Source organism: Plectropomus leopardus, chromosome 1 (genome assembly GCF_008729295.1).
Source record: "Plectropomus leopardus isolate mb chromosome 1, YSFRI_Pleo_2.0, whole genome shotgun sequence".
In the NCBI taxonomy this organism is placed as follows: domain Eukaryota; kingdom Metazoa; phylum Chordata; class Actinopteri; order Perciformes; family Serranidae; genus Plectropomus; species Plectropomus leopardus.
In genome coordinates this window covers 28,663,018-28,684,750 of record NC_056463.1, presented here as the reverse complement: position 1 = coordinate 28,684,750, position 21,733 = coordinate 28,663,018, and the positions used below count along the sequence as shown (strand labels likewise).

At 41.6% G+C, this 21,733-nt stretch overlaps 1 protein-coding gene across 2 annotated transcripts in view; it reads left to right on the top strand.

Moving 5' to 3' along the window:
- The first annotated feature begins 802 nt into the window (after positions 1–802).
- Positions 803–21,733, top strand: part of cd276 (CD276 molecule) — a 74,486-nt gene continuing 53,555 nt past the window's right edge. The window contains exons 1-3 of one of the 2 annotated variants that reach the window (XM_042514325.1): positions 803–1,111; positions 7,877–7,972; positions 19,491–19,841. In XM_042514325.1, coding sequence (XP_042370259.1) covers positions 7,927–7,972; positions 19,491–19,841 — 397 coding nt within the window. In that variant the 5' untranslated portion in view covers positions 803–1,111; positions 7,877–7,926. The remainder of the gene's footprint in view (positions 1,112–7,876; positions 7,973–19,490; positions 19,842–21,733) is intronic. The other variant, XM_042514260.1, reaches the window with a different exon arrangement.

Below are 21,733 nucleotides of genomic sequence, written 5' to 3'. Positions count from 1 at the left end.
CTCCATGGGCAGGATTTTCCAAAGCTGTGTAATGTCTTGGGCAAACGGGATTCCAGACAGTAGTTTTATGGTCTGCGTGTCTCATTTGAGGACAGTCTGACTAAAAGTGCAATTATCATTCTGATGAATGTTTAAAAAAGGACAGGATATGTGTCGCCTAAAGACTAAAGACCCATGCCAAAATAGCCTTAACCCTATTAAAAGCAGTTATTGTTGTTGTTATTATTATTATTATTTCATTATATTAGTAACAACACGTCTAAAAGCAGAGTTTATGTCAAAAGTTTACAACAAAAATGACATTGACATGACATTATAAATAAACATAAGTAAAAAGACCAAAAACAACACGGGCAAAAAAAGGAAATAAAATAAATAAAAATAAAAACAATGAATGACAAGATATCACATAAAGGCAATTCTATAAAAAAATGTTTTTTAAGAAATAAACTACAAGAGGTCTCTGATTCTTATCTCATACTCAACTATCATTATAAAATAAATAAAATGATCGAAAAGATGTGTTGATCCACGCAAATATTATTCCATAACAGCTAAAAGAACTACTATAGGTAAATCTGCGTGTCTCATAAAAAATGCACGGCCAGCAGTGGTACGTTTAAGGACCGTGTGATAAAACACACAGTTCCTGCGGTCTAAAGATAAAAAGTCAGTTTGGGTGTCCAAAGACAAAAAAAAAAAAAAAAAAAAACCGTATGGAAACTTGAAGACTTGCATTATAATGCAGATTTTTTTGTGAGAATAAAACGAGGTTGACACGTGTGTGCACAAACGGTTAACCTGGGGGTCGGGACTCTCGAGACTCTTTTCTCCCCTCGGTATGACATCACTGCTGGACAAAGCAGCAAGGAGTGGTTTCTGTGAAGACAACCGTCCCAAATCAATGGACCATCCCCGCACACTCTGAAAACACAGCTCACAGCTTTACCCGCTATCCGACTAAGTGTTATCGCGTCGGCAGCAGTTTTGATAGTGTTTGTTTGACGAAGAATGAGCCACTGTGGAAAATAACCTCGGCTGCTGTGTGTCAGAGAAAAGAGTCACCGCCGCTGGATGGTTGGTGCTTTCTAAGTTTCGCCCTCCTAACATGGTAAGACCTGACAAATGTAGTTTGATAGCAGAGCACGGGCTCGCAGAGGGGCTGTCGTGTGTAGGCTCATGACAAAAATAACTGTAAACTTCGGTTTTTGTCAAACGAGCAACAGCTGGCGGGGAGCAGGAGAACCCCGTGAACTCGGGGCAGGGCGACTGCTTCACATAGCTGGCTTCATTAGCTGGCTCCGTGTCGTGTCTGGTGTGTTGTTTTGTTGTTTTTGTAGATTTAAAGCGGCACGCAGAGGCTTGCTAAGTTATATAGTATAGTGGTTCATAGATGGAGCGAGCTGCCTTTATGAATGAAATGGACTGCGCCCCCATTTGACAAAAAGTCAACACTGCATGAGTGCATTTAATCTGTGTCCCAGAAACTTCCATGACCCAAAATGGGGACATCAAAGTGACATTCATGACTTTACATTTGCTGGGAAAGTGACACACTTTATCTCCAGTCTTGCATTGAGGTCATGTGTCAGCCATTTTTGTTTGTTTGTTTTTTAAAGTAGGATAAATCCTCACTCAAGCATTGGTAGCTGCTGCCTTATAAAACAAACAAACAAACAAACAAACTTAATGTGTAGGACCAAGTGTGTTTTCCTTTTCGTCCTCTTCTTCTTTTACGTCTTCTTCGTCTACTCCCATGTCTTCTTCTCTTTCTCTCTCTTTCTCTTTAACTCTCTTGTGGATGGTATAAACTGTGTCAGGTTAGGCTCCATCACAGTGGTTCCCAACCTGAGGTTCAAGGCCCAACCAGGAGTTACAAGACAAATATTAGGGGTCCACAGATAATTAAAGGACCAGTGTGTCAGATTTAAGGGGATATACCGTCAGAAATGGAATCTGATATAATGACTATGTTGTTGTTTTTTTAGTGTATAATCACCTGAAAATAGGAATTGTTGTGTTCTCCTTACCTTAGAATGAGCTGCTTATATCTGCTTGGGGAGCGGGTCCTCGTTTATGGAGATCGACATGTTGTATTGCCATGTTTCTACAGTAGCCCAGACGGTTCAAACCAAATACAGGTTTCAGATATGGCCATTTGTGTTTTCGCATTTTTTCCGTTGGCCACCGTTGTAAGAAGCTCAACTGCAATGAGCAGTGTCGGAGTTTCAGTGTCTGTATCTTAAAAGTGCTTTATTTAGTGTTTCTAGTGGGTTTAAACCCCTGATCTGTTTGTTTTGGAGTGACAGTAACCTCTGTGGATAGTTCTGCTTCTGGTGAAAACCTTCTAGATTTCTGAATCTTATGATATCAGAGAAAAAGCTGACTTTACATTAGTATGTGTTGGACTAGCCGCCCACAGCACCATTCTAAAGTGCGTGTGAAATACATGGATTTTTAAGATGAAATTGCTTTGTTCAGTTTTTGATTGGTTTAAATCACCGGGTCCGTTTGTTTTGGAAAGAAAGAGACCTCTACGGATAATTTGGCTCACAATAAAAACCTCTTGAATAATAAAAACTAGTGGACATCTGATATTGTTTTTTGATAATCAGTAGTTAATGAGACTGATATTTGTAAACAATATGCATTTACAGAAAAAATGGAAATCTGTTTGTCAGTTGTTAGTTTTATTGGTGATCATTAAAATAAAACGCAGATACAGACAATCAGCAAAATGCTAAATACTGAGCCCGATATGATCAGCCAGGCTGATAATCTGCCAACCATAATGAACACTGAAGGAAGTCTAGCCAGGAGAAGTTTTAGCTGGTTGCAGTCTGCAATTTACCACTAGACCCAACCAAATCACCCTAGATTTTACACACTTCACCTTTAACAGAAAAAAAAGAAAAATAAAGGAAAAAACATATTCCTGCTACACTGAACTATGCCTATTTTTTCTAGATGCTGTATTTTGGGCTGCAGTGAGGCTGTTGCCTGGCCTCATGGTGCTCTTATCACATGATAGTGCAGCTGTGCTCCGCTGGAAGGTACAGCTTCCCGTGAAATGTAGGAGGATGTAGCATTTGCTGTTCTGACTCATGCAGGAAATTATTTTTGATAAGGTGTAGAGATTATGATGTTATTTGACAACATGCAGCATGCTCGGCTTTATTCCTTGTTTTTTTGTCAGGGATGTGACAGCTTGCCAATTTATAGTACTTTTTCATCTCCATATTATTGCACATATACTATGTCAAGCTGCCATAAGATAAAGGTTATACCAAATTGGCTCCTGTGGCTTTACAAATGCAGGATGTTGGAGTATTTGTCACATTTCAAACAGAGAGATACACCAGCCTTCACTGTCTCAGATGCTAATTATCAACAGGATAAAAATATGCAGTCTAGTTGCATTCGCATGCCTATTATTAGATTTTTTTGTATGACACTGATGCATAGCCTAGTGTGAAAGGTAAATTTGGGTTTCAGTACCTATAAAGAAAGTTGGATAGTAAAACTTTTGTACAACATCTGAGTCATAAAGCTTTCTTGAAGTTTATGGAGCTCCTCTTTCTTTAGTGTGTGGAGCTAATGTATCATTTGGCCACGTAATGCAGTAATTATCTTGACTACTATGGGGAAGATTTCCCCGCACAAAGTGAATCCAGTCATCCCTAAAGACAGCTTGCGAAATTCTCACCACTGCTACCATATGCATTTTGAAAGGCACACTTTCATGCCATGATGCGATGGGACTGTTGTCTTCCAGGTTGGAAATGTCCCTATCATCAAGGGTTGAGTGGTTCCCAATGGTTTTAGGAGCTTGGCAGTGATGCCTGCCATATGCCAATGAGACATTTCAGCCCAGAAGGTCAGTCGCATTCATTATATTAATAGTGTTTAAGAGTGGTCTTGTCATCCAGGAGAGAAGTGGACTCAGGAATACTAGTGTCAGTAAAAAGACAAACTGTTAGAAAACCGCTGTGCGAGATTTCTCGAAAGAATACCACAATGGTACAGTGACCATGGCGAAATAGTAAATCTTATCTTAAATCTCTATCTTTCCTTTGACCTCAGTAAGAAGCTTAATAATCCTTAGCGCTGTGTCAAAATGAAATACATTGGCGATTATGGCTGAAAAGCTGTCGACCAATAACTAAAGGGAACTCAAGACATTCAGACTGTCAGTCTTTCAGTTTCTTTTCCATTTTTATGGTCTTCACTTTAGAGAGCACCATTATTAGTTAATACCATGAACAGCATTGAAATCTGAATAAAGAGCCAGCAATAGTTTTGATACATCGGTGTGATAGAGGAATGGATAACACAGCTTTTTCAAAAATTCAACCTTTCACTGTTAAAGTTTATTGTATCATTATATTATTTAGCAACTTGCAAGTGTGGTCAGCCTGTTTTGATCTCTGACACTGAACTCAATTTTTAAAGCTGAATCGTAAAATGAAAGGAAGAAAAAGGCATTTGCGTGCTGGCATGAGGTCGGTAAAGAACTTGAGTCATTCAGTAAAAAACCCTTTGATGGCTTCCTGGTGTCTGGACAACACAGACGGAGACAGACTGTGGCTTGGTGTGTTGGCATATTTCAGTACAAGCTATCCTTAGGAGAACGTAACAGATATTTTTACAGAACTCCTGCCCTTTTGGAGAGGATGGTTGTGATATGTGTCTGGTATTTCCGTCATTGAATATGTATTTCCATTTTTGAATGCGGTGGATAACCTATATTCTCTGCCTCTGAGGATAAATATCTTGGGATATTGAGATAGTTACAGCATCTCTTTTCAGTTCGTCTCTCTGGCAGCCTAATAACTTCTAAAAGTCCAGAGAGCAAATGGTGAGTGTGCTGTTACGGAAACTTAGTGATGAAGTTGCACTCCTGCCCACATCCTCTCTGCTGAAGCCATAAATGGAAAATGTTTTGGTCCGGCCTGAGGTGGAGCTGCAGCTGACAGCGATATTGAAATTCAGTACCAAAACATCACGACTGATCTATCAGCAGCCTTCCTGAATTTAATGTACATCTGTCCAAAACATATGAAAACTAGAGGGATACCTGAAGAGCACCACCATGGCCAATAGTCCCGTCTTTTCTGATATGCATGTCCGTAAGCCTGACCACTGTCTCCATACATTCCCGAAACTATAAGAGTTAACAAGTGCCCCATAAGGACTGCTTATTATATAAAGTTTGAGCAACTTCATGTGTAGACGGCCTTAGAGGGGTACTGCTACTCGTGAATGTGGATTGTGATATGGAGACATCGTATTTCTACATTTGTCTGTGTTTTGTCACTGTTTAACTTTACTGTCACCTACTGGATTTTAAGAGGTATGACATATATTCTGCCAAAGCCAAATGCCCAGTGCCCAATTTCGCAGTGTTAACAAAAGTGGAAAAAACATTATGTATCCACCCCATGATTTTTATTATTATTTATTTGACTTCATTCATTTGCTCGGTTTCACTCCTCTCACTAATATGAATACACCAGTGAAGGTGGATAAATGTCAATAAAGAGAGGCAGTGTGAATATGGAAATCTAAGCTTATTTTCTTCCAGATGCACAATAACGTTGGCGTTATTGTTATTTTCTATTTCTGTTGTCAAACCGCATCAGTGCTCTTAAATGCAGTTGTCTTAACACCAGTAACAGAGACAATATGTAATTGAATGCACTGATTGATCACAAAAATTAAAGTGAAGAAAATTAGAATTAGAAATTAGAAAATTAGACACTATGTTGACAAACTAAATGCCATAACATTCTGCTACATTCGAGATAGTAGTGATGGCAATACACAGACTGTCATGTAACTAAAAGGGAGGGAGAAGCAGGGATTTTACTGTTTTCAGTGCTTCACTGTGGATGTCGACCTTTTTAAAAAATGTGTACATTTCTTAAAAGTTCTAAAAACACAAGTTTGTGAAGAAAATCTTTTCACATATCAGCAATATTTTAATGTATAGTTGCAGACGTGGTCAAAACAGCGCTGCTGAGGTCTCCGGATGACGGGTAAAACAATTATTTAATAAAAAATGGAGTGGATCTTATTTTCATATTTAGCGGATATGTTGCAATTATCGGATGTTGAATTACCGTCACAGTTACCTGGCTGCATCCTGAGAGCATATTCGCTTCACAAGTCACTCCTCTATGTAACACTGAGCAACCACTGTCCGAGCTTAACCGTCAGTATAAGTAGCTGACGTGTTTTCATGCTGTTCATCTTGAATGACGGTCTGAAAAATCCTTTTTGTTTAGCTTTACTCAACTTTTCCCATTTTTATGTATACAATTCAAAATGTGGTGTCTCCCACTGGTAGTATCAAAAAAGACACTTTCACTGAGAGCAAAATACCAAACCTCTATAAAACACAGTCAGTCTGACCCAGGGACGCTGGACACTGAGATGAATGGGCTGAAAGCGACACATAGTCTGCACCTCTGTTCCCCAGGCTGTCTGATTTTTCTACAAACTAGAACATTTGCCATCAGAATAATTTCAAAAATGAAACTTTAAAAAAGGAGCTTTTATCAACTGTTATATTTCTCATCCAGCTCTCACACACCCTCTCAGGGCGCAGACACCTGCCTCCCGGGTATTTATAGAGGAAAAGAGTATGGGCAGACAGAAGGACGTGGAAAACTTGCCATAAAGAAATGAGGTTGAAGAAACAGAAAGTAAGCAGCTCTACGAGCTCTTGTGCTAAGAAGTGATGCCATGCTAGATCAGTTATCGACAGGAAACCCGATGGATTATGACTGCTGGTGGATTTTTGCTCTCATGCTTTTCTACTTAAGGCTTCTTAAGGGCTAGAACCCTTTTAATACTGTATAAGTGACCAATTTCCTTAATATTCAAAATGCTGAGTTTGCCTGTTTTATAAGAGTCCCTCCTTCCTCTATCTGTTTTTGTCTTCCTCTTTTTCATTTTTGTACTCTACACACTTGCACCTAATATATTCTGTTTATCTCTGCATAGTACATGTCTCTGTTTAGCTTTGAGATATTTCCAAAAGCCTGATATTCTTTAAATCACAATACGTTTTGTTATTTTATTATGTTTAATAAGAAAATCCTACTGAGTTCAGTATTATTTATGCTCAGAAGCCAATGTGAAAAACATACCTATAGGCCACAAAATGCATTTGCTCTTGTTTTGAAGTCCAAAGTATTGGACAGTGTTTATGTTGCTGATTGCTTTTTCTTACCTTCTGCTTAGCTTTTGGTTCCATTCACTTTAGTCAAACTTAAAAATCAACTTTTAAGTGGTTCAAGAGCTATGTTACTGTGTTTTCTTTGTGTTTTGTCAGTCACCTTATTGTTTTTGAAAAAAAAAACCCAGTCTGATGTGAAATAAAAATAAAAATCTTAAGTTTTTGTCTCCCCATATACAGTTACAAATAGTGACCTCTACCAGTTCCTCCCAAAATAACATTCCATAAATATTGAATGCTTGGTAGAGTGGTAGTAGACGGGGAGGGGATAGTGTTGTCTGTCTCTACTCACTCTTAAAGTAGTGTTTTCCCTCCGGAAAACAGAGAATGACTGGGCTGTTTCCTGTCAACTCTGGAAGTTCCCATTTGTCATCGCAGCCCCCCTCCCTCTGAAAAAGAAAAGCCTCAATAATTCTAGACATTCAAATAGCTTAACTTCAGAAAACATGTTGGATTATCGCATTGTCTTAAACTCCACCCACCTGGACGCCCACGTAGGAGACATCCTTCCCTCTTTCTTCCACTCCTTAATCACCCTTTGTGTCCACACGTCTTCTTTTTTTTTGCTGTCCTATTGTGTTTTTTATTGTTACAGGCTGCCTCTTCCTCAGATGTCTGTTCTTTTCCCTGCAGCGCTGTGTCTGAAGAAGTTGACCCGCAGATCGAATCCACCCTGGAAGACCATGCTGTCCCTCCTGCTGTCCGTAATGCTGGCCATGCAAGCGATGGGTGGGTGTCGCTCCTGCACATGCACTGCCATTAGATCAGAGTCACCGCAGTGGGAAATGCCACTGCCTGTTAAACAATACGCCCTGCAGGGCCTATTAGTCTTTCCCCTTCAAAGGCTTCAGTGGGCAAAACAACAGTTCAAATGAGGCTACTCCCAAAAATAATGTGCCAGTAGTTTGCAAGATATAAACCCTCCCTGTTTAAACTCTCATCCATCCACACGAGTTGACAAAGAACATATTCTTATTTATATAGATGTCCTGCCTCAGGGAGTAGAGAGACATTTTTCATTTTTAAGTTGAGTTTTTACAGGGTTACAGCTCTATGATATGGGAGTGTGTTTTTATATTTTTTAAATAATTCAGCTTGTAAAACAGAATAGGTTTGACCTTTTCCAGGCAGGTGAGGAGTAGAGCTCAGGGTGAGGGTGAGGCCCTCCATGAAAAGTGCTAGAAGTGCAGTTTTTCTGCTGTGACTCAGGGAGTGTGGTGTGCAAGTCATCCTCTTATATTTATAACACCGGGAAGCAGGCTTGTGGTTCATGTTGCAACAGAGGATTCATAACTCACACACTCAAAAGTTTTTCTTCAGTAGAAATGGTGCTCGAAGAAAAACTTGTGTCATCATAAAAAAGAGACAAATAGCCTTTGCTGGTTTGATAACGTCCCAAGACATGGTGAATAAAAGAAGGGAATTGGGCATGTCAAAAGGGGGATCGACAGTGCATATATTTTAACGCCACCCTTTTCCCAGTGGGTGTGTGCTTGACACATAATGTAAATTAAAATCTCAAAGTAGATGATATTCCTTTATATTAATGTATAGCCTTAAGATGAAAGAGGAAGTCAGCTTTTAGAGGTTTCTCCTGCATACCATAAATGGATGCAGCATATTTTGGCAAACCCACAAAGTTCACAAAGAACTTTTATCGTCCAAAACACCATCATTTAAAAACAGCTATTTTTTGCCTTTCCTGCTCTCTGGTTGAGTTGATACAACCTCCTATCGGCCATCAGTGGCACATTTCAATCTTGACTCAGTGGACCTAAGTGTCTTCAGTGGTTCATTAGGGACCTATTCTCTCCCAGCACAAATGGGCCTGCGGCCGGCTCATTACTGGCTGTGTGGCATCTACTGCCTAACTCGCTCCTCTCACCGGGAGGGAAGAGGAGGAGGAGGAGGTGTCGGGGACTGATGGAGCTCTTTAACTCACGGGTAATGGGCTATTGTAGCTCACACAATGATTCAGTTTCTCTCTGCTAACTGGAGCACTAAGTGAATTAGTTGGAGTCTTGTTTGATTCTATAGTCTGAACATGTAACACTGTATGATGATACAAAAACGCTGCATGCTGTGTGGAGCTTATGTAATGTTACTAACTGCAGCTGTGCCAGCTACGAAAAGGTTCAGGTGCCTTTCAGAGCAACTCGGGCAAACTCTGCTTATTTTTTTTTACTATGTGTTAATAGATATATCGAGTGCAGTGGTGTGTACTCGATAACATTGTGGGTTTACAAATGAATGCATTGTCGTTTTTTTTTTTTTTTATAGGACAACAGTAATTATCTTGGTAACTAATTAAAGGTCAATTCGGTGGCCTTTGATTTATAAACAGCCATGTTTTGCTTCTCTTGGCCACCCAAACAGAAATCCTACAGACTTGTGTAATTACATGAGCAGCTGTGTGTGCGTGCATGTATTCGTGAGCAAGTCTGTGTCGATATGATTCAGGGTCTCCCAGGTCTCCAGGTCCCTCGCTGGGATTACTGGCTGTAATCTTCCTTGTATTCAGCTGTGTCGTTGCCCGATAACTCCTGCAAGTGCCTATATCAATAGACACGATTACACTTTGTGGTCTCTGCCAACACACTTCCTACCGTGAGAGCAGTATTTGTGGAAGAAAAACACCAGGACAGCAGCACATGACAACACTGTCATCCCAGCGCAGTAACATTGTCTCTGTAGCTCCCAGCTGTATCCTGACTCAGTAGTCAGATGATGGATCATTCTGTGTGAAACCTCTCCCTGATGTTACTCATACGGCACTGCACAGCTGTTGTGTCACTGCAGCAGTGAATTGCTTGTCTGTAAAGGCTTGTTGTTTTTTTTGTGCTTAAATGCACCATTGAGGAAGCAGAAGTGAGAAAAATGTGTGACATCAACCCAGTCTGGCTTTGACCCTTGACCCCTGGTTGCTCAGGTTTATTTATACTGCGCTCATTAAGACCAATCGTGGTTGTAGATGTCAGAAAAATGCACATGTCAATGTATATGTGCAGTAATGACTGAGCTGCAACAGTAGCCGAGTACAGTAACATCCTTGGCTCACTCCAGCACAGCACACACAGCAGTGTCAGCCAGTGGCAGAGCTAACAGGAGGCTGTCTAGCTAATTGCTTGTTGTTGTCATACTCTCTGTTCAGTTAGCACAGCCACTAGCCTGCCAGAGCCGGCCGTGTGCTGCTCTTAGCACCCAAACAATGAAAGAGAATTGTATTGCAGAAATGGAAAGCTGACCCGCTTTCCCTCTCAGTGATGGGAGCTGTAAGGTAATTCAAATTAATTAGCATAATTGGATAGATTTGCATCTTGCATAGTAGTCGGCAGCCAGACGCACATTATGGCAGGGCTGCAGAGCGTGAAAATAGCCCGCTCATGCCTGCATCTCTGGTGTACTTTTTAAAGGTCTGCTAACTATGAATGCCCTCTTCCTGTCCTCCTTTTCTCTTCACAGCAATTGATTCTGCAGAGAGGGGACACTTTAGCCTGTGCCGAAATTCAATTTAGGGTTATTACCCCATATCAGTGATGTTCTTGCTAATTTGATTGCGTCCAGTGAAGTATCCTTTTAAAAACAATCGAGGACAGGCTCAACAAAGATTGGTTTCGCCGCAGTGCATACATAATGACCAGTCTCTGTTGGCTTGCCTCCGTCTCACTGATTCCCCCCAGCTCTTCTTTTTCTCACAGTGCGCTCATTGAAACAGAGTGCATTACCCAACAAGCACCTCATGATTATTTCAACAAGTCCTAAAAATGCTGCCTTGTGGGATCGTTAAAAAATTGATACGGTTAATATGCCGAGATGGCAATTCTGGAGGGGAAGAGGGGCCTGGAGCCATATGTGGGTCTGTTGTGTGCCTAGTGGGCTGTGATGAATGGGTTGAACGGATGCTGATCTGTGCTTGGAAAGCATCACAGCGACTGACTTGCTGAGAAAGCAACGCGGCAGCTGACACAGGGAGACACCCGCCTCCAGGGTGTTGCCTCGGTGACGTGACAGTGGTGATGTCAGCCACAGGGGCTGTGTCACCAAGACAACACACAGCTGGCAACAAACTGACCCTTGCTTAACCTCGCATCACTCCTGGTGCATGAAACCATGAATCAGCAAAGGATATGAACCTGTGAAAGAGCTAAAAAAAAATCATGAGAGCAGATGGAATACACCTGCCCCATCAGAGGGAAAAATCATCTTTGTCTTCCTCATTAACTCTTCCTAGCTCCTCTGTAATGAATGCCACTATGTATGTAGCCCGCCATAATGAGAAAATAGCCGTGCTCAAGTCAGATCTGACCCCGTGACCCTCCTGTTACCTTGCGATGCTTCTTTGTGCACCACCCGGCCCCTCCTTTATCCATCACCAGCCTCCTGCTCATCAAAGGCTCTCTGTCTCTCAGGCTCGTAAGCCAGGAGCTCGTCCTTATCTGCCCACTGTTCTTCAGCCGGCACTATTATCTGACTGCCGGAGCCCATTAACAGGTTATTGACGGGATATGAGACGGCATACATCTATGAAGAAAAGCAAGACAGAGGGAGCAGAGATGGGGAGCAAGAAACAGAGCAAAAAAAAGAGGAAAATAGCACAATCGCTCCGAGTCCCATCTTGATTTATAACATTGGTGGAAATAAGCAAGTCAGGGTCCTTGTCTTCCCTATCTGCCATCACCTGTATCTCTCCCTGAGTGAGGGCACTCACACTCCATGATGAGTTCCTGGAGCAGAAATGGGGAAAGGAAGAGATTATGTTTAGAGCTTAATGTTGAAATTGACCCCTTTACACCGCAGAAGGCTTGAAATCTCGCTTAATGTCATCCATATTGTGCCTCTTTCACTGAGGGGCCATTTGAACACCGCCGCTCGAGACAGACTTTTTTTCAGATTGCTAATTTCGAACAAATCATGCTTGCGTATAATGGCCACACTCCCATTGCTCCCTTAATATTTCCCAGACGCTAAATTTTTTTGTTCGAGCTTTATGGACATCTACATCTGCTCCTGACAGCCTTAAATCAAAAGCTAGCTTTCCCCCTCAGACTTTTACAGGGATTGGTTATATCATAAGAATAATCAGTATGAAAGGGCTCACAGATCCTTTGAGCAAAAAGCCTTTGATGTTCAGGTGGTGCAAAATGTCCACAGTGAAAATGTGTTGAGGCGCAGTAACGCTCCTGAACAGAGGGGGGCAGTGTTGTAAAAGCATATTTCTGCTGTTTGTCTTTTTGCAAGAGTAAACCCTAATGTCATTGCACTCTGTTAGTATTGCACCTGTTTACTTTGCTGTGTCAATATTGCCCCCTCCAGTGTTAGTGCTTGATTTTCTTTACGTGAAATCATATAAATACTTCCTCACATGTCATAGCAGGGTTTAGGCGTACCCTTTAAACATGTATACTTAGTCTTATTTAACAAATTACGAGGCAAGGCTGAATTAAGTGTCACTTATTGAGCTGGAAAGCATTGCATTTTGGTTTTGGATTGCATGTTAAAATATCTGTTCATATGATGGCTGGACATCAATAAATGAACAGCGTCTGAAGTCGGTGAGTTGTGAAAATAGTTTTTGCAGCAGGAACTCGAAAATGCTTGTGAGTGTGTGTTTGCCCAGACGCTTGTGTACTGGCGCTGTGTTCACGTGTGTATTTGACTGTTGCCGGTCATGCTGATGGGGAACCTCTCTGCTCCAGAGCGGCTTTGTAACAGCGTCTCCATTGTAGTGTCAGAGTACCTCGTGTCCAATTCCTCAGACAGTGTGTTGCAGTGGAGCTGTCAGGAGTCATACAGGTGTGGAATATCAATGTGTTCTCTGGCCTATGGGTGTCTGTTTCTGCATGAAATTGTGTGTGGGAGGGTGTGTATGGCAGAGTGCATTATTATTTGCAGTTTATTGATACTGATGCCACTGTTGCTGCTTACTGATTAAAGCCACTGCTAACTAATTCCTGCGCTTTTACTTGTTTCCGTTTCCAGCAGCAAAGTGGAAGACTAACAATTCACTGTAATACGTCATATCACTTGTGACTGCTTCAACACAATAGGTTTTGTGCAGAATCATTTCTCTGTAGTTGTTAAGTCAATAAACGACAGCAGAAATGAAACAACCATCATTTAAAAATCTGACTCACACTCATACAGAACTGATCATTTCTGGCATGAGCATGATTACTTTTTTGAAATGCTGAGTACTTTTTTTCCCCCAGAAGGGATAAGCTGATAGAATTTTTGCAACGATCAACAGTTTGATATAACTCACAACCACTGGAGCATGTCGCGGTTCTAGCTGGGCCCATGTCTGTGGATATAAATTAAGGATGATCAAAAGAATGATTTCAGCCTCAGAGAAAGACACACACTTTTTCTCAAGTCCTCTCTGCTGAATTGGTTTAATTTGAGCATTGCAGGTTTGAAATGTGGCCACAGATTTCATGCCGGTTAACAGTTTCCAAATGTGACCTGTTTTCACAGCGGAAAAACAGCCACAAATGACCATCAAAAACCCTTGCAGCATGATCCACTTCTCTGCTGTCCATTTGTGTGCTCACTATGTTCCAAACAGTCATATTACTGCCAAAACCCTGCTAAATGCACCATTTCCATCTTAGTCAATAGTTGCCCCCTAGCTCATCACATTTATTTTTTCTTACTTAAATTGTTGTCAATCTAAATGCCTATTGGAACTGTTAGTGAATTTATGCTTTTCTGTGGGAAATATGGGAGAAAATATGTGATAATTTGGCACCAGTTCTGGAATACTTTCCCTAGCTCTGTGTGCATGTGCATGTTTGTCTGCAACAGTGTGTGCAAGTACATGCCTAGGTCAGCCATTTGTGGGCTCACTTTTTGGGGGGGCTGAAGGATAATAAGTAAAAAAGATTCATTGAGTAAATAGGATGAAGATTTTTGCTCATTCTGCTGTGCCACACATTTGTCTGTAAGCAGTGCACATTTGTGAGTGACAGGACGAAAGTTTCCACATGCTGTTATCAGTCCACCCCTGCCATTTAGAAAGTCTTATTTACCACATTGTGCATTGTGGCTTCATTGGCAGTATTGTGGCTAGTTACTTGGTGGTTTGTTAATTCAGATTTTAGCTGGATGCTTGCTTTTGTATTGCATTTCATGGCAGATATGAGTCTGAACTTTACTTAGCCAACATGCATTGTATCAGCATACTAAGTCTGATTCTTGCAAAGTAAAAAGCAGCCAGGAATCCCAAATGCAAGTAAAATAAGACAGGCTTCTATTAAAATGTACAAATCTATTTAGTTAAAGTACAAATATAGCTGAATGCATAAAGTGATTTTATCCCAGCTCTATTTATAATGCCATTTCCATTGAAAGACTACATATGCTTTGAAAGTTTATGTGTGCTGTTCAATCACTGAAAATGTTAATAATTCAAAGTTTAAAAATACGAAAAAAAATGAAATCTGAATATTGTTATGTTATTATACATGAAACATGTTTGTGTATTGGCCAATAGATAGACACACAAAAATGTAATTGTTCCCATAAACTTCCCAGTGTCCCAGGAAGCCTTGGCACAATACCAGTGCCCTTGAACTAGCTAATTAAATGGCATGTAGCCATTATTACTGATGGTATTATTACAGCGTTCTTGCTATGATATGTTAAAATGTCTGACACAAAATAGCCTTTTTAATAGTCGTAGTTCGAGTGTGCTTGTTAAAGAGTCATTGACTTCTATCATCTCTTTGAAATGTAGCCTGCCTTACTTCATGCTGTGATCATAGCTGTTCTGTTCACGCTAACAGTGTAAAACAAGTGTGCTGACTGTAAAACCATCACAGGTAGGGATGCACAAATTGTGAAACTCTAGGCTGATATGGACACAGATGTTTTTTTTGGTTGTTGTTTATTTCATTTCAAAATAACTGAACTGTTTTAAAGTCATTCAGTGCATCACATTACATTTAAATGAGTGCATTTTCAATTGGACATATATGAAACCTTTAAAATAACCCTTTACATGAAATAAATAAATAAATAACTGCTTCAAAAGTATTTTTACTATATATACTATATCATAATTTTCTCTCTAATATCTAAGATCTATTTTATATTGCTGTGTGCAACTGTTTGTTCAAGTTTCTCGCCAAAAACTTCACGTGACCACATCATGACAACATTGTTATTTACCTTCGCCCGATACACATTTTTACTCAGTAGAGCTTAATGGCTTGAACATCATAATGTAACTCAATGCAACCTCCGTCAGAAGTCATGTGTGGCCTCAAGTTGCTACCAGCTTACAGTAACTAGCTCTCCTCCTGCTGACGTCAGCATGAATTTGTTGAGGAAAAAGTAAGATGCATCCCCTGCCGTGTTGATAGTGAGTTTTGTCCCGAGGATTGCAAAACAACATTACTCTCGAGGTCTGCTTTTTAGCCTGCCCAAAACTGATGTGAAACAGCATAAAATCATCGGCCACTGCCATCAGTGAATGCCATCTTATTTGCTGATAGGCCGATGACAGTCAACAAGGTGAATATTACCTGATACTGACAAATAGGTGCATCCCTAGTCACGGTTTTGCTTTGTTTTATTTAAGATGTACACATAAAATCAGTCCAGTGACTTCATTTCTACTCAACAAGATCAACTTGTAAAGGCTAATAATCGTTATTCTTTATTTAGATACCCATTAGCTGCCTCTAAGCTCCCTGGAATCCACACATGACAAAACATAACATAAAACAAGACTTTTAACACTTAAAAAAGTCTCAATCCTGTCATATGATTTTGTGCACAGAATATATTTTTAATTGCGTACACACTCACCTTTCTGTATCTGCCAGGATGATACAAGACATCACTGGATTTTATTTACCAACAGCGTCACGCGTCACCCTGCAAGCACTCTGCTTATAAAAGCTATGATCCTCCTATTTGCTGTCTGCTTGCATCCCACGCTGTCTCACACACAGCCTCCATGCTCACCTCGTGCCTAGCTAGCATCAGTTCACTGTACAAATAACACAGCAGAGGCAAATTCAGCAGCAGCCATGGCTCGCACACCTGAGGACAGCATGATGGGAGAAGGTGTTGATAGTGACAAGGTGGCGGGTCGTCTTGAAAGTAGAGTGGAGAGCAGTGTGAAGATCACTTGCAGCCTTTTCTAGCCAGCCCTGCCTCACTGCTAAGCGGGGCCCGTTGCCAGCGCTCGCGAAGGCTGTAATGAGTTTATTTCATGTCGGCTGTGAAAGTGCCCGTCTCTGTCTCGCAGGCACTCAAACAGAGCTGAGGCCCATAAACACAAAGTGCAGTGTGTAAATCCCCACAGCCTGACGTCTCCCAGCCTGCCCTCTATGGCTTCTGAGCATCTCTTTATCGAGAGGGAGAAGGGAGAGGCAAGATCCCCACTTACCCCTGAGACGACACCGCGGGCCTGGCTACAAAGTGCAGCCCGGCCTCTTCACCCAAAGAACACTTGTGTTGTAATCTTTAACCTCTGCTACATACACTTGCCTCTTTAGAGAATGCATGTTTTTTCGTGTCGAGAGCAGACCTGAGGAGAGACGATCAAACAGTCAGCTGCCGTACAGAACGAGCTGTTTGGTGTAAACAGCAGCAGATCAAAAACAGCCAAGTGCGCAGTGATTCACTTTGGCTCGTGGTGTTTCACCTCTGACGAATAGGACATCAGATGTGCACTTTCCATGACGTCAGCCGGCCTAGCTCGTCCTCCTCCCCTGTCCAGTCCCCTCCCCTCGATGCAATGCAAACTACTCCCCTTGAATTCTCTCTCCAAGCGCAGGTCTGTGTCTCTACACAAAGTCCCTGTGTAGAGCTGTGTCCTCTCAGGGCCTTGGAGCGAGGGGTAGGTCACCGGTTAAAGAAGAAGTGAGCAAAAGAGGAGGCGCGAGGCAGAGAATGAGAAAGGGGACTTTCTATCTCTCTCTCCTCTCTGACATGGCTTTGGTCCGTGTTGAGGGATTAGTGTGTGAGGCTCCACCACAGCCTCTTCCTTGGCTTGTTTCCAGATATTATCTTTAAGTGTGAGCTTGACGCCGGCCTCTCTTTCTCTCCGTTTCCCTCTTCCCCTTCCCCGTTCCTGTATGAACTCAGTGGTGTGAGTCATCCCAGGCTGCTCGGGGAGTGATTTAATTGCTCTCTCTCCTCCTCCTTCAACATGCATGTCTCGGAGAGGGCTGTCACTGACCCTCCACTCCTACAAAAAACACCAGCGACCTATTCATTACCGCAAAGGTTGGGCCACCTCCAAAGACAGCATAAATACACACTCCAGAAATTTGCTCAGTTATCCCTATTGATGGCGGCACAATGCCGCATGCTCCTGCCATGCTTTGCCCCGATAACAATTCTGTATTGTTTGCAGTGCTGTAGCCCAGCTGAGTGAATGTGGGCACAATGCGGGCAATGGGAAACCCCCACAGCACCAGAAGAGCCTTTGTAATTACAGTAAAGGAAAAAAAAGCCTCTGCTGTTGTCACCATGGGGGGCAGAGAATTGTTGTGTGACTGGCAATTGGTTGGTATATTGACGCTTTGAATTGCTCCAGGTCAAATTGCACCGCAGCAATTTCATTCAAAATCAAGTAATACCCATGACACAGGTATGCTGGACTATGATAGCAAAACAGCTTTGCTTTCCAATTTCCGCAACGTTTCCTGTTTTTTGTTTTTATTTGACGCTGTATTTGAGGTGGAAAAACAAATATGTTATAAAACATGTCCATCACTTTCATTTTGTACATCATAATTGTTATCTGCATTTAAAATATCTCTCTGTAAGGCTTTTCATGAGAAAATTCAAGCCCTGACACACGTTTAGATGGAGTGTGGGGTATTTGGAGAGAAATCTGTGCATTTTTTCTGTCCCTCTTCTCTGCACTTGTGACGTGAGGCAGTAGGTGGCACTGTTCCTACAGACGAGCAGGTTGTTTGGGATGTGATGTGGAGAGGCTACCTAGCTGGGAATGGCTGAATGTGATTGAAAATAGGTCTGCCTCGATGTAGCAATATCCATCCATACATGAACCCTCACAGATGAAAGACTTGTTTGTTGCTAATAGGGGAAGTAATTATTGCACCTTGGCAGCAGTCAAATCTTCTTCATAGCAAAGTGATTCAACATTGACGTTGGCTGTGTGATAGACAGAGCTCAGAAAAAGGGTGAGGAGGCTAAAATGCCGCTGTGATTATAACAATTACAGAGGCTGAGCATAGCGTAGAGTGTATTGCTCGGGGGGTGGCTATTTTTTCTCCCCTGTGATGCTGATGAGTCTCTCAGAGTTGTATAAGAGCAGACAGGGATCAATGGAGACTGCTGACTCTTGAGAATACTATGGATGTATCTGGACTGCCTGAGATGGCTACTAATCCAGAATGATTATGCAGTGTACTCTTTGCTCTTGGCCTAGTCTAGACAAACAATACACACAAATACACACAGCCGTACACACACATGCGTATGCACAGATTCACAGAAAAATCAGCTGCTTTTGAGTAGAAGTGTTTGGTGAGAAGCAGAGTCACTTTTCATTCCCACAAAAGCACACACTCAAGAGTTTTGCTGCAGTCATACCCCCCTCCAACAGTTTTTTTTTTTTAGATTTAACTAACGATTTAACTAAAGCTATACAGATGTTGCTTCCATCGCTGAGTTTCAGTGCACTGAGCCATTGCCAGGAGGCAAAGCCTATAGGAACACAAACAAAGTCCTAATGCTTACCTCCAGATCCCTCCTCCTCCTCTTTCCCTCTCGCCTTCATCCCGTCTCACCCGCTCCGTGCTGCCATGCTGCACAAACAAACTGGATGTTTCTGAAGAAGTCAGAGCACATATTTCAAAATACTGCATTGATTTTTTTCAAAGACATTCAAATTTGAGTAGGTGTCAGTCTGTCACATTTGAACACAGCACCCTGAATTAATGCTGTGATTCAGTGAATACTGTATATTTATACTAGACCTGGGCCAAATAGTATTTAATACTGTTTATTGTCTTTTTGAGACAACGAAGGTGACAAATGGATGGTGTTGCAAGAGTGACAGAGTAAAAACTGCAAATTCAAGATGATTGCAATAAAGATTTTGGAAGTGTGTGTGTGTGTGTGTATATATATATATATATATATATTTGTTGAAGCTTACATTACATTTTTACATTTTTATTTTTCCCTCTTAGTAGATAAAAATGCTTCAGGGATTTTAAAAAATTGAAATCATTTGTATGTCCCACCTCCTCTCTTATAGCTGTAATGGAAGTGTACGTACCCGAGCAGCCAGTGGTGGCGCAGCACGGCATGGAAGCCACACTCAACTGCTCCTTCAGCCACAACAACCCCTTCAACTTGTCTGATATGAGCGTCTTCTGGCAGCTGACCGACACCAAACGCAGCGTGCATGGGTACTCAGGGGGACACGACAAGTTGGTGGACCAGGTCGAGCGCTTCGCCAACCGCACCAGCCTGTTTCCCACCCAGCTGGGCCTGGGCAACGCTTCGCTCCTGCTGAGAAGGGTGGTGGTGGCTGATGAAGGCAGCTATACCTGCTTCGTCAGGGTGCAGGACTATGGCAGTGCTGCTCTGCTGCTGCTGGTGGCCGGTGAGTCAAACTGTGATGTCCGTGACAAGTGTAAAAACAGATGAACATGCACATGGACACTTATGACCAGTGGCACGTAGAAAGTAGAGACACACATTCATAAACAACACACTGTCCTGACCAGGGATAGACTGCAAATTAGTTTCAGCCAGAGGTACCTAATAGAAAGCATATTACATCTGTAGCATTTCTTTTCTCTAACACTGTTAATATCCGACTAACAAACACCAAGACTGACTAAATTAACATTTATAACAGTATTCACTGCAATTCTCTGTCATAATCAATAAGTCATTTTAACAAGTAAGAATATTACAAAACAGGCATCCTTAGGCTCACAATGTCCACTCAATGAGATATCTTCTTTACATTTTTCAAAAAAAAAGCTAATGTTTTATAGATATATGATGAAATGGGGGGAAAAGAAAACTAATTGAAAGATGTCTTAAACATTTAAAGCCAGATATCTTTATTTTAAAGGGTCAGGCACAGCAAACAGACATTGAGGAACTAGCAGCAACAAAAGCAGACAGTTGCATCGCCACACGTCACCTGTTTCTTGGCCAAAAAGTTGCACATGAACATGTAGTCATTGCGGCCAACGACAGCCAGCCAGCACTCGTGGTCTGCCACTGCGTGAGAGGAAATAACTCTCCATACCAGTAGATGGCATTCCTCAGTAATCGTCATGAAGAGAGGGAAACTGTAAGACTGTCATGATATGAGTTAGCCAGTTAGCACAATAACAACTCGATCAAATGTTGAAAAGAGCAGAACACATTTACTGTGCACCAGTGAACAACACAAATCATCAAGAAGTGTTTCTGCTAAAGATCTTGATTGCTAAAGAAAAAACAGTCTCTTAAATGACAAGTTTTTTTCTAATCTCAGTGCCTCCTGAATTTAGCTGTCTGTTTACTTTCCTCACTTCCATTTCTCCTCGCGTGCACAGAGCCCAACTGACAGAGTGATTTCATTCATCGATGGGCTCTGCCGTCTCCAATGATTTGAAATGTTGAATCCGAATGATTACAAAACGTCGAATTGGCTGAAAAATAGCAAACAAGGGTAACTGGTGCAGGACACACAGCAAAGACTAGGGCGACGGATGCACAACGTTAGCCGACGGGCCAATTGTTGGCTTTGTCAGGGCCTTTAGTCAGTGGTAGGGAAAATAAAAATCACTTAATGAAAATGCCACTACGTTTCCTATGATGGCGCCTAATAGCTAATTTTGTCGGGCTTCTACTGCTTGGTAAATGCCTGTACCTTTAAAACTCTACACCCCAAGTTGGTGATGTCGGCTGTAGATAGATAATTATAATGGACCCAAGAACTGTTTTAAGGACTCATTTTGTTCAATACATCGACTATGTATGGGATAAATGCTCTACCGTTGGTTAATGGTCGCATCATAGCTTCACTTTCCACTTAAAATTGATCGTTTTGAAAGTGATTTGACCTCAGCACTTACACACACATATACACTAATAGTATGCAATAAAACGTATTCTACAGTTACCTATGGAGAAGGTGATATATGATAATTTCCTCTCACTCGGTGTAAGCAGGTGATAAACAGTTTCCTCAGGGCTGCTGAGCAGTGTTTTTGGTCAATAAGCGCTGATTGCGGTCTGTCATGGTCAATATCTGCTGACTTTGATTATTAGCTGTTGTTACGGTCAATCAGCCATCGCCAACATTTTCTCTGCTGTGTGACTACATCGTCCGCCTTCACAGCTGAGAGCCTTTTATTTATTTATAATGATACTGTGTGCCTTTCCTTCCTTCTCCCATTTCTATATCTGTTGTGGATTGTTCCTGTATTCTCCAAGGATGAATGTGTATTAGGCATTGTTAATGAATAACATTTTTTTTTCTCTCCTGGCTGG